This window comes from Ipomoea nil, unplaced genomic scaffold (genome assembly GCF_001879475.1).
Source record: "Ipomoea nil cultivar Tokyo-kokei standard unplaced genomic scaffold, Asagao_1.1 scaffold2975, whole genome shotgun sequence".
NCBI classification, from domain to species: domain Eukaryota; kingdom Viridiplantae; phylum Streptophyta; class Magnoliopsida; order Solanales; family Convolvulaceae; genus Ipomoea; species Ipomoea nil.
Window position 1 is genome coordinate 2,325,065 of NW_017619403.1, and position 14,883 is coordinate 2,339,947.

General features: G+C 32.3%; 1 protein-coding gene across 1 annotated transcript in view; it reads right to left on the reverse strand.

The window, feature by feature from the left end:
- The window catches only part of LOC109163167 (ATPase 2, plasma membrane-type-like), a 29,559-nt gene extending 25,984 nt beyond the window's left edge, over nt 1-3,575 (reverse strand). The window contains exon 1 of the mRNA XM_019311917.1: nt 3,517-3,575. Within this exon, the coding sequence (XP_019167462.1) occupies nt 3,517-3,567 (51 nt within the window). The 5' untranslated portion in view covers nt 3,568-3,575. The remainder of the gene's footprint in view (nt 1-3,516) is intronic.
- Between the last annotated feature and the right edge of the window lie 11,308 nt (nt 3,576-14,883).

A 14,883-nucleotide genomic window follows, 5' to 3' on the forward strand; every position in this document is an offset into this window, starting at 1 on the left:
AGATGAGTGCCTGGCTCACAATGCTTACTTGAAGATATAGAGCTGAATTAAGCTCAGGGTAATTGTCCCTGATTGATCTTACATGAAATTTCTCCTGCAATGGGTGAGTAACATTTTGGTTTTTTTAGCATATGAAATGGAGGAAATAGGGGAAAACATAAACGAATAATGGGTTTCTTACTGTGAAGAAATCTGACTGGTGAGCAGCCCAGAAGAAGATAACTGTCATTACTGCCAAGTAAGTGCCAAGAACAATGCCAGTGATGAAAATCTCTTTGAGCTTCCATGAGTCAGGCATTGGGGATGGCCTCACTTTATCCTTGGAAATCGTCATGATGGTCCCGTCGTTGAGAATGGCGATGATGAGGACCATGAAGGGTGAGAAGTCGAATTCCCAAATGAGGGCAATGAGCATGAAACCAAGGACAATACGGACCGTGATGGAAACTGCATAAATGGTATAGTTCTTCATCCTCTGAAAAATGGCCCTGCTAGTTAAAACCGCGCTAATGATCACGCTCAGGCCTGGCTCCGTGAGGACTATGTCCGAGGCGCTCCGGGCAGCATCTGTTGCATCTGCCACCGCAATGCCTATGTCTGCTTTCTTCAACGCGGGAGCATCATTCACACCATCCCCAGTCATCCCGCAAATGTGTTTCCTCTCTTGCAGCTTCTTCACAATCTCATATTTGTGCTCTACAAGGTAGGTTAGTTTCACACAACTCATTCCATGAGACCATATAGCCATTGAGAATGAATAATATCTAGACGTTAATTTTACCTGGGAAAACTCCAGCAAAGCCATCAGCCTTCTCGATGAGCTCTTCGATAGGGAGGCTAGCAATGCTTTCATCTTTGTGTTGTCCGAGAAGAGACGAAGAAGGATACATGTTTGTCCCCATCCCGAGTCTTCGACCTGTCTCCTTACCAATAGCGAGCTGATCACCAGTAATCATCTTAACATTCACACCGAGTTCTAGGGCGCGTTGAATTGTTTCTGCACTGTCATGTCTTGGAGGATCAAAGAGTGGCAAGAGACCAACAAAGATCCAGGGCCCTCCCTTTCCCTCCTTTGTCTTTTCTGGTACTGAGCGCGAAGGCCACGATCAGCAAACTTGTCAATGGTATCAAGAGCTCTCTTCTTCGCGTCGCCTTTTAGTTCACAAAGCTCAACAATCTGATAGAAAACCACATAACTAAACAAGTAAGCATTGTAATAAATTATATATTTATCATGAGTAGATATAATATTTTACCTGTTCTGGTGCACCTTTACTGACCCTGTGCCAATTCCCATTAGAATCAATGTAAGTGATTGCTGTGCGCTTTTCGACGGGGTTAAAGGGAAGGAAATGCACTTCCTGGATTCCTGCCCTGGCCTCTTTGGGATCTGCTAGCATTCCCACAATGCAAGCATCAATGGCATCCTGATTCTCCACCCTGGAAGCCTGGGCTGCTTTCAGCATGAGGGTTTCATTGTCCATATCCTTAACGAACACCTCAATTAGAGTCTTATCAACTGTGAGCTTGTTGAGGGTGAGAGTTCCGGTTTTGTCACTGCAAAGAACATCCATTCCTGCCATTTCCTCAATGGCAGTCATCCTCTTGGTGATGGCGCCTTGCTGCGAGAGGCGGTGGGACCCAATCGCCATCGTCACGGACAACACGGTTGGCATGGCGATAGGGATGCCGCCGATGAGAAGGACCAATAGGTTATCAATTCCATCTCTGTACTTCCTGTGCTGGATTGGGTACATCACCACAATCTCCACCACTATCCCCACAGCAATTGTGCATATGCAGAAGTTCCCAATAGAGGTCAGGACCTTTTGGAAGTGGCCAACTTGGTTGGTGCTGTCGACCAGATGGGCCGCTTTCCCAAAGAAGGTGTGCAACCCAGTAGCTATAACAACTGCCTCTATCTCGCCCTGCTTACAGGTGGATCCCGAAAACACCTCATCCCCGGGGTTCCTTGTCACAGGCAGGGATTCCCCGGTCAATGCAGACTGATCAATCTTCAGGGGATCCCCTTCCAGAAGACGAGCATCAGCCGGGATAATGTCTCCCAGCTTGATGCTTACCACATCTCCTGGGACAAGAATCGCAGCGTCCATCTCGGTCCATTTCCCACCCCTCAACACCTTTGTTTTGGGAGCAAGCCCAGCCATGAGAGCTGCTGCGGCATTCCCAGCATTGTTTTCCTCAATAAAGCTCACAGTGGAGTTTATGATCAACAACACTGTGATCCCAACAAAATCTTGCCAATCTGGTGGCCTCCCCTGCAATGCAAAACACCCATCATATATCAACCATCTTTTTTTTTTCAAACTGCGACAGTCAAGAATTTTTTCAGACAACAACCAAATTGAGCAATTTTTTTTCTTTTTTACTCACCATAAAATCACAATATATCACACATATACGCAATCAAGGAAAAATATATATGTTTACGAGTAAAAGTTGGTTTGATGGACATAAACACTTACGAAAATAAATTTTGTTTTAGGATAAAAGCAATTTTGGTGAACATAAATCTTAACTGAATTTCAAAAATCAACAATAACTCTCCGCACACCACTTGTCCCTAAAATTGAAGATCCTTACTGCCAATTCTTGAATCGATGAGAAGAGACTAGACCAAATGACAAAGGTAGGGTTTTATCCATTTGGGAGAGAAGGAAGAGAGAATGACCGAGGAGGAAAATATAATTTGACTAGGTTTAACTCAGAAATGATATTAGAGAGGGACAAAATAATTAGATTGAGTGGGGTTAGGAATATATAATATATAATATATATAATAGGAATAGGAAAATAAATAAATATATATATATCTACATACATATAATGCCGTGTGGATTATACTACGGTATATATGTATATACTAATATAATAGTTAGGATTAGCGGAATATATATACTGTACGAGTACAATGCTATGCATTTTGGATTTGGAAAAAATATTAGGTTAGGAACATATTATATGTATATCACTTACATCTCCATTGGCCAGGCCAATAGCAATGATAGCAGCGCTTTCCATGACCCAGGACAAGGGATTCCACATGAACCCCAAGAACTTGAGAAGCTTGCTTTCCTGTTTTACAGTATCAACAACACCCAAAATTATTAACACAATCTCTCTGGATGGGAAAAATGAATGATATATATATAAAGGGGGTTTAATTGGCTGCCTTTTTCTCCTCTAGCTTGTTGGGGCCGAAGACTTGCAGCCTATGCTCGGCTTCCTCAGTTGATAGCCCCTCCTTCGTACAACGTAGCTGTTGAAACACTTCGTCCACTGGTATCCGTTCCTGTTTTTGCAATCATATTTAGAAGAATTAAAACATTTTTCTATTAACTAAAAATCGAAATTGATATGAAAATTTAAATCTATAACCTTTGGCATGGGATTACGTCCTCCATCTCAACGTAACTAACATGCTAAGCAAAATAGAAACATGCATGCATGTATCAAGAAGATTCAAGAAAATAGAGAGAGAGAGTGGGGACGTACGAGGTCGACATTCTCATTCTTGATATCTTCCAACGTTATCCGATCCGTCATTCTTCTTTGTTGTCACTCAAACTTAAAAGCTTCAAAGCACCCAAAGCAAAATGGTTTTTGTTTTATTGTTTTCTGTCTTTATTTTTGGTTGTTTGGGAAGGGATTGAAGTTGAAGTAAGATTGAACAAGGTTGCATAAGTATTTATAGGTTTAATAGAAAACAAAATAAATAATAAAAGAGAAAAGATTGGCCATAGAGAGTAGAGAGATACTCCCGGCCCCTCTCTCTCAGTGATGTCTCCTCTCCATCCTTAATTTCTATCTTCATCTGACAGTTTCTCTTTTTTTTTATTTTTTTTGTGTGTTTATTTTGAAGAAGTCAATTATATACATATTTATTAGTTTGGGTAATTTTCATTCACAATATTGGTTTTGATAAACAATAAACAATATACATTATGAAGTAATATAATAGTACTATATGTATATAGAAAATAAAACATGAAAAATCCTAACAATTTTACTAAAAAAAATTATAATATTTTAAAAGTTACAGAAAACTTCAATATTTCTATCTCTTTGTTTTGAGTATTATTTCTTTCATTCTTCATAATTGATTAATTTAATAGCATGCCCCCATCAATATATATATATAAAAGATAACAATCCAAATCCTAATTATGAACATAATATATTAATCCTAATCTCTAAACACATATAATTAATTTTATTATAACAATTCTAATCAAAATAGTGTAACAAAATGATAGTGCTCCTCATTGGAAGCCTTGTTATAATTGGAGTCAGGTTATATATATATATATATATATATATATATATATATATATATATATATATATACTTTAAAATTAATTAGATGGCATAATATGATCGTTCTTGTAATATATTTTAGAAGTTTACATAATAAAATAGATATAAGATGTTTTACATAAGTTGGTTCCAATATTCTAATTATCTAATAATGTCATATCAATATCTATAGAACTTAGTTATAAAACATTAAAGCATCCATATCAATGAATTTTTGGGGTGTTTTTGGAATAGTGAAGAAAAATGAGATGACTTTTAAGTTTTAACTAATGGGAGGGTGAGTTTTTTTGGGGGTTTTACTCCTGGCTTGCAATGGTTGGTTTTTGGCAGGAGAGTTACACAGCATGTGCATCAGGCGCACTAATACGCCCAGCTAGCGCGTGCATAGCTGGGCGCTTGGAAACTTTATTATTATTGTTTTTTTTTTTTAAATTTCTCTTATGTTATTTGGTTATAGTTGTCAGCTCCACATTTTTTTTCTCTTATTTCTTTCCCAACTCTCTCTCTCTTATATGGCGCATGAAAAACAGTGCAAAATGTGATACTGATATAGATGCTTTTATAAAATAACGTGGAGTTAAAGTATTTATATATATATTTTTTTGGAAAGAAAAAAAAAACTTTGTTTAGTAATATGTTGATAATAATAATTTTTAATTTTTTAAATTACAATATATATATATATATATATATATATATATATATATATATATATATATATATTTGATTTCAGTGAATTATATTTACAAAATGTTTTTGAATTTTATTTATAAAAATACATTATTAATGGTAAAATTATATGAGTATAAAATTAATATATGTATATTAATAAATCCTTTTAAAATAATAATAATAATAATAATAATAATAATAATAATAATAATAATTATTATTATTATTATTATTATTATTATTATTATTATTATTATTATTCCAAAAGGCTGAACCCATTATTATTATTATTATTATTATTATTATTATTATTATTATTATTCCAAAAGGCTTAACTCCAATCCTAAGGGCCCCCCACACCCGATCCGATATATTATTATTATTGTTCCATATAAAATACGAAGTAATATAATAGTATTATATATATAGGAGCTCCCAGGTGAAAATGCAGATAAATTTCAGCTATTGATTCATTCAGGATCAACTGCTCTTTATAAAATAAAAAATAAAAAAATTCGCCACTTATGATCTTAAAAAATGTGCACTAGAAGACGACAATATAATGTGCACGGGAAGGCAACAAAGATGTGAAGTAATTATTAAAAAGTAAATTCAGCACACAAAAAAAAGACCAAATTTAATACAGGATCTTCAACACAAATCATAAACAACCACAAATCATGAACAAGCAATACAAGATTCAACTAAAATTAATAATTAGTTCAAGATCAACTACTCTTTAAAAAATTTGCCACATACGATCTTCAAAAATGTGCACTAGAAGGCACAACAATGTGCATTGGGATGAACAACAATGTGCAATAGAAGGTATCATTGTCCACTGGAAAGCACAAAAATGTGAAGCAATTATTGAAAACACCAAATTCAATACAGGATCTTCAACAAAAATCATAAACAAGCAGTACATGATTTAACTCAAATTAGTAATAATTTGTGATTCATTCAAGATCAATTGCTCTTTCAAAAAAAATAATTTGACACCTACGATCTTCAAAAATGTGCATTGGAATGCAAAACAATATACACTCAAATGGAAAAACTGTGTATTCTAGAAGAGACAACAATATACACTCAAAGAAGAAAAATGTGCACAAATAAGAAAAAATGCACTAAAAGACAAAAACAATTAACTTACACAAAATTATTGTAATGCCACCACATTTTTAAAAAAATATTTTCATTCTGAACCCTTGATCTATATTGAATCAATGGATGAGATTAAACCTTATTTTTCAACTAAGACAACTTTCGCACCTGATACAAACTGGAATATGCATTTGGTCTGACATGATGTCATTTAATTAGTTCCGAGACAAGTCATTTAAACCTATATATGATTAATGATACACCAGGACTATGTGGTCTAATGGTACCCGAGTTGGACTTCCATTTGGAAGATTGTGAGTTCGGGCCTTAATGTAGGTGTAGCTCTTTGTGTTTTAGTAGGTTGAGAAAGTATATGAACAGATACTACAATGTAATAGAGCTAGTAGCATTCAAAAAAAATGATACTTTTCATTTAAAGGGTTCATTGTCCAATGCTTTGGTTTGGTGAGCAATTATTGTAACAATAATTGCTCATCAAACCATATGGTTATATTATAGTTAAGAAACCATATGGTTATATAATAGTTAAGATAGTTAAGATTTATTTATTTACTTATTATACATGGTGCATAAAAATTCAAATTTACCTTAATTCATTTTATCTCTCTTGCCTCATCCAATCCATCCAAAAACTCACAAATAAACTTCAATTGAGATTATTCTAATGAGGTCAATCTTATAAATTTAGTACATAGTATTTAATATTACAAATTTTTAAGAACTTAGTAAATTACAATAGTAATTGAATTACAATTTTCAGAGTCACCGCGGATCAAAATTTTTAGACCTTTGAGATTTCTAGAATACTATTGTAGTTTACTAAGTCCTTAAAAATTTGTAATATTAAATACTATGTACTAAATTTTTAATATAGTTTAAGATTTGTAGTAATCACCCACCTTAAATATCAATTTTTATTTTAATTGTAAATATATTTATATATGTTCATAATTTTATCATAGCAATTCACACATAATTATTAAATAATAAAATTTTTATATACAAATAAACCTCATATAGGGTATATTTTTATAACATATTTCACGTGCATCGCACGAGACAAATACTAGTTAACATAAATGAAAATAAAATTATTATCTTACTTACAAAAATAAATAATATTGTTTTTAAAAAATTTATACTAACCTTAACTTTTATTACGGAACAAGGTAAATTTTCACTTTCCTTGAAACATGTACAAAAGTATCAATATCCTTGGTTGACCCTACACTTTAAAATGTTTTTAAAAAGTTGTATGAAGTGGGGGGTCAATTAATCATCTTTATACAAGGAGTCAATTCAATGAAACTATGGAAGTGATAACTGAAGTGCTAATTTTGTAAATTATTCTACAGACCCTTAATTTTTTAGTGGGCAAGCCGATCCACTAAGGCACTAGCTAAGAGCATCTTATAGTTTTATAAGAGTTTTTGTGAGTATGATTAAGAAAGAGAAAATGAGAAGGGAGAGACAAAGAAAAAAAAAAACATAAGATTTTACGAACCCACAAAGCGCACAAGTTGCGCAGAACGCCCGACTCAAGCGCCTCTTCTTCTCTATGCGGGTCCCACATTTTCAGACCAAAAATCACTCCTAGTGTGATAACTCTATTTCTTCTCTCTCCTCACCCTTTCTCCTCCACATCATTCATGCTCTAATATATACTAGAATCTCCCATCGATACAATTCTAAGTTGTAACAATGACTTAATTTTGACTTTATTCTATAGACTATTGTTAATGCCCTTTTCTTTTAGTAGTTAGTACAATATTAAAATTTTCTATTATATTTTTGTTGAGTTTTGCACTCAAGGGCATTAAAATAACCACTTATTTGTTAGACTACTTATAAACACATAAGGTGTGCAATTGAAAAATATTCAATGAATAAAGAAAGATAGTCAAATTATATGATTTTAGTACATGAACAAACACATATCTCACAAATCTTATAACAAGAAGATAAAATTTTAATTTTTGAAGATAAGGAAGATTATATATCTCATACATTTTAAAAATTACATTGAATTTAGTAGACATTGTTTTTTTAAAATGATTATACTTTTTATAAATGCAAATTATTTTTTTATTTGATAATTTTTGTTTTGTTCTATTTAGAGTTTTAACATTGATATCATAATAATAAATAAAACAATAATGTTTTGTTGGCAATAAGATAATAATGCATATACTTAACATCAAGTAAATTAGTAAAATAAGAATGAATGGCAAATTAAACCTTTTATTATTATTATTATTATTATTATTATTATTATTATTATTATTATTATTATTATTATTATTTAAAGTGAGTTTGTAATTTAAAAAAGTATAAATAAATTAAAGTTATATATTTGCACTTTGAGGATAAAATTGACAAAATGAAAAATATTATGGATATAATTGGTAAAAATGTATACATGTACATTACAACAAGCACCAAATTAAGAAATGCACTTAATGTCATTTAATCATAATTTTTTTTTAATAAAGGACTAATGTTAAAACAAAATGTCAAAATAAAAAATGTGATGAGTAAAATTGAAAAATAAAATGTAAAAGTATATCACAAATAACATAGAAAATAAACAAATAATACAACTCATGCTACCAACACAATTTTTTATTCTAGTTAAGTACTGATATCATTAGCTCTTATTAAATTTATAATTTTAGATTAGAAATAGTAAGCATATATGATTATATCTTAAATAAAAGGGATAAAGATAAAATAATTCCTTAAAGTACACTCGGTTATGTAATTAGCTCCTCAATCTATAAAAAAAAAAAAAAAACAATTGAACCCTTCAGTTTCCCAATTAAATTAGTGTTGTCTAACCCATTAGCCTATAACCTTCCTGTTAAAACTAGATAAATATGACACGTCACTGTCACCATTGCCAACTATCACTGTCATCGTTCCGTCTACTAGCCATTGTGGCCTTCTTCCAATCTAGAAGAAGGTTTACAGATGCATTCTTCTGAAAAAGGAAGCAGCGGTGTTCTACCTCATTCTTATTTGGACGGATGCGATGTTCACCTCCTTCCTATTTGGAAGGAGGCAGCGTCACCTCCTTATGATCAGGAAGGAGGCAGGACGTCACCTCCTTCCAAATCTGAAGGAAGCTGGAGGTAGCGACATTCAACTTCCTTCTAGATTGGAAGGAGGCTGTTACCGTTGCCAATCGACAAAAAATAAAAATAAAATAAAATAAAATATATATTTTTATTTTTTATCGATAATTTGTTGATTACTAATAAATTAGGTTTAATTGTACAATTTTAAAGAGTTAAAGTGTATAATTGGCGTTTTTTGTTTGAATACGTACTATTAACTCTATTACAAGGTAGTGACTGTTCTATATTTTCTCTAAGTATTGCAGCCTAAAGAGTTAATACCCCACCACCGGGGTTTGATCATGTGACTTTAGCTTGCCTCAAGGGGAGCCTCAAAGGTAACTTCTGAGAACAAGGTGCTTGATAAAGTCCGATAACCTAATTACTTTTAATTTCATTGAAAGTTGAAAGGCCTATTTGACTGTAAAATGATAAAAACATTAATTTTTTTAATGTGAAAACTCAAAGCGTCAACATAGTTTTTAAAAGTCATAAATGAAGACTTATCTTGATGAAGAGGATGAAGTAAACAAAGAGAGAGGGAGAGAGAGTAGATGGTAGAAGCTAGAGCGAAAGAGAGAGTGGAAATGACATTTTGGGGAGTATTGCCATGGGAACTCTCATAATCTTTGTCATTCAATAGTCTATTTGGAAACTCAAAATGACTTCATGAAGTTATTTTATGAATTTTAGTGTTTGACTATTCACAGAAAATGAAGTAAAAAAGAAAAGACTTACTCTAGTTAAAAAAAAAAAAAAAAAAAAAACTCATTTTAATAGAAGTATCTTTTGAGATTTTTACTCAGAAGACATTTCTTCCTCACGCTATGTTTTTTTCTATTTCCCTCTTTTTTATTAGTATCGAGCAGACTAGTCCTCATTCTACCCAGTTACTATTTGAATTGGACCAAGTTGGCCTAGTTAAAATTTAGTTATGATGAGCTAGGTCAAACATTCGGTCTGGATCAAAGCTCAATTTTTTTAAAAAAAAGTTCTAAATATTTTAAAAAAAAATTATTTAATTCGTTCGATTAAGGACGGGACAACCCAAACAACAAAAATCTGAGCGCTCCTAGCCCATACTCCCCATAGCTCCCAAAATTTTTTAATTCTTTTTTTTTTTCAATTCTTTAGTTCGTTCTAGTTCAATAGTTATATTATGAACCATGGTGCATGGAGCAACATGAGGAAGTCCTGTTTTTTGTCATTTTTTTTTTCAACATATTTTTTTTCTTTTTGTACCAATAAAATTAATAAATAAAAAACAACATTAAAAAGATCTAATTGATATGTTTTAAATGACACCCATTTTGATATTTTTTTAAAAATAAAAATAAATCTATAAGTACATTTTTTTGAAATATATAAGTACATAAAATTATACTTTAGTGTAATCCTTATGTATAGTACAGTAAACTTTGTTTTTATAAACATATAGAATGAACATTCTGAACCTATTATAGAGTTAATGGAAATATATTTTTTCTTACCTATAGTTTAGTGTTTATATACATTAAGGTTTGAGCAAATACCAATTTTAGTCCCACGAATATTAACAAAATGACAATTTTAGTCCACATATTTAATTCCTACCAAAACTCATCCCACAACTATTATTTTACTACCAAAGTTAATCACTCCGGTCGCGGAAAAAACTAAACACGCCGGGTTATTTTGTGAGCTTAATGTTCTTAAACTGGGACATTAGATTGTCCTGTTAATTGCAAATAGTGTATTTCATTCTTTAAAATTCAATTGAATGTATATAGTTCATCATTTGTTAAGTTGTTGGCAATCTTGATTATCAGGTTAGCTTTTCTGCTTTGAGAGGGCATGGTAAACAGAAACGGAAGAGAGGCAAGAGTGGTGGTGGGAGAGCCTCCAGGAAGAGTGTTAGGACCAAATAAAAGCTACAAGAAGAACTGTTGCCACGACTGAAATCTTTAGGCTGAATTCTAAAATTGTTTTCTGTATAATTTGTTTTTTTGTTTTTTTTTTTTACAAATTAAAATGGCGAAATGCATTGGCAGTCTGGCAGATCAAGCTATTAATTTTAATGGAAATTTAGTAAATACTTTGATTTTAATGATAAAAGGATAAAAATACCTTTATTTTTTAAAGAATCCGGCGTGTTTTAATTTTTCCGGTAACCGAAGTGATTAACTTTGGTAGTAAAACAATAGTTGTGGGATGAGTTTTGGTAGGAATTAAACATGTGGACCAAAATTGTCATTTTGCTAATACTCGGGACTAAAATTGGTATTTGCTCTTAAGGTTTTGATTTATGATCATCTAGAACAAATATTATGAACGTAGTACATGATGAATGTCATTAAACATGATACATATGTAGTTTAATGTTTATGTAAATTAAGTTTTCTTTTTATAAATATATAAAAGGAACATTATGAATCTATTACAGAGTAAATTGAAATAGATATAGTATACATGCATACAATTTGTGTTTGATTATTGACAGATCCGTCAAAATTTTAGCGAATCCACCTACTTTAGAGTTTTGACCATGGTCAAAACGGATGGTCAAAACACCAAAGTCATTATTTGGTAAACATCAGTTTGGAGCAGTAGATTGCTCAAAACCGTTGAAGTTCAACACGCTGCATTTAGCAGCGTGTTGCGTTGGCATTTTGGGGAAGGAAAATTCCTTCCCCAAAACACCCTCCAATTATTAAAAATAAAATAAAGAAGCCTCAAGCTTCTAAACTCTTGCCCATCCGATGTGGGATGGGCAAGAGTTGAATTAAACTGAAGGGGCGTTGAGCTCCCTTTTTAACTTTTGATGTGGGATTAAATTCCACATCTTTTTTTTGTTATTATTATTATTATTATTATTATTATTATTATTATTATTATTATTATTATTATTATTATTATTATTATAATATGTATACCCTTTTGGTCATTTTACATATTAACCGCTAATTTTACCAAATATTTTTTTACAAACCGCTGATACAATCTGTTGGTCAAACCCACTAACATAATCCGTTATTTGTTAACCGCTAATACAATTCGCTACCGCTAACCGCTATTTGCCAAACAGGGCCTTTATGTACATTGAGATTTAGATTTATGATCATATAGACAATGAACCTCTGGTGGAATTAACTCTACAAAATTAATAGAGTAAATACCCAAAATGGTCCCTCGACTATAGCTAAATTCACAAATTGGTCATCGACTTTCAATTTCAACCAATTAAGTCCTTAACTTTGCAATTTTGACACGATTTGGTCCTCCATCTATTTGACCGTTTGTTGACCGCGATCATTGAGGATATATATGTAGTTTCCTGTGCAAAGCTCAAGAGAACGCTCTTGGAGGTTACATCGTTGTTTAGGAGGGGAAGTGCTTCTCCGCTTGCTGCTTGGGGATCACGAGCCGATTCAGCTTAGAGAACGCTCTTGGAGGTGACAACGCCGTTTCGGAGGGGGGAAGTGCTTCTCCGCTTGCTGCCTGGGGATCCGAGCCGGTTCCACTTGCCTACATCGCTTGGAGTCACGGCTTTCTCGAAGAGCCACTCTAGGACTTCGGCGATCTATCTATCAAAAGCTATAATCCCTCTGGCATGGGGTGCAGCGCCGACAGTGGATTCAAATGTAACAGTGCGGTCTAGAAATGCAACCGGAACCTTAAAAAACCGACGATGGACCATGAAATTACATATATATCCTAAAAAAGCGCAGTCAACAAACGGTCAAATAGACAAAGGACCAAATTGTGTTAAAATTGTAAAGTTAAGGACTTAATTGGTTAAAATTAAAAGTCGAGGACTAATTTGTGAATTTAGCTATAGTCGAGGGATCATTTTGGATATTTACTCAAATTAATATACAATTACATAAGTATATCGCCACAATGCAAACATAATATTATTAAAACATATATAAAATAAAATAAAACAAGTTACAACTTCAACATGCTTGTTAACTTGTTTAGGAATGAATTCAATTGTACTATTGATTGTCATCCTATATAATCTCATAAATAGTTAACAATCGACTCCCATAATTAAGTCGTGACACTTCATTAAATATTTAACAGTGAGAACAATTAAACAATAAAAACACTTATAATAGGATTAACATCAATGTTTATAGTTGAATCGGAATTTAGAATGCGATTTTAGAGGTGGAGGGTTAGGGTTTGATAATTATATATACTTGAAATTATATTGTAAATATAAAAATATATTAGGTATAAAATAGAATATATACTAACTTAATATTACAAATAAATTATAGGGAAAATGGCACTTTTTCCCCCTATGTTATATACTTATAGCACTTTTTCCCCCTCAATTATTTAAGTGGCTCTTTTTCCCCCTGAAATGTTAAATGGACATATTTACCCTTAAAATAAATATTTCATTTATTTTTATTCTCCAATAAATTATTACTATAATTTGGTTCAAACCAGATACTATAGTAACCAAACCAAAATATTCCAATTACAATTTATAATCAAAACGCGATATTTAGAGTTTATTAAAATCGCGAACTGGAATGGCCGGTTCATGTTCCGAACTGAAAAAATAAAATACATTTATTGTTGAATTTAAACTATTTTAAAATAAAAAATAAAATTTTAAAATAAAGACGGTTCAAAATCGCGAACGGGATCCGGAACCGCCGGTTCATGATCCAGTTTTTTTTTATTCTTAAATTTAATAAATTGAAATCCAAATATTGGGTTCTAGATCTGAATCATAACTGAAAACTTTTAATTCGATTGCTATAGTGTCTGGTTCAGTTCGAACCGAACCGTGGTAATCGCTACATATACGCAATAATTTGTTGGAGAAGTAAAATAAATAAAATGTTTACTTTAAGGGTAGAAATGTCAATTTAATATATTAGGGGGGAAAATCGCCACTTTTAAAATAATTGAGGGGGCTAATGTGCTTACATAAATAATTGAGGGGGAAAAAGTGCTATAAGTATATAACATAGGGGTAAAAAGTGCCATTTTCCCTAAATTATATATATGTGTATAAAAAAGCTAGGCCGGTAGGCTTGAAAGCCGAGCTTAGTATAAATAGGCAAATTATGCTGTGCATCTGTATGCACCATGCATGTTGCATACGGATGCAAAAACGACGTCGTTTTAATAAAACGCGAGTCTCCCCTTAAAAAAAAAAATCAGGTTCGATTCCCAGCAACAACATATGAACTAAAATTCCATAATCGATGAACTATAATTCCATAATCGATGAACTATAATTCCATAATCGATGAACTATAATTTCATAATCTAATCTATGAACTAAAAATTCCAGAATGAATGAACTAAAATTCCATAATCTATAAACTAAAATTTCAGAATCGTTGAACTACAATTCCATAATCGATGAACTATAATTCCATAATCAATGAACTATAATTCCATAATCTATGAACTAAAATTCCAGAATGAATGAACAATATAATGTTGTTGCTGGGAATCGAACCTGAATTTTTTTTAAAAGGGAGACGCGCGTTTTTTAATAAAACGACGTCGTTTTGGCATCCGTATGCACCATGCATGGTGCATACGGATGCACAGCATAACGATTGGTATAAATAGGGCTGACCTGTTTTTCTTTGAAAGGTGGCCAATGAGGCATATA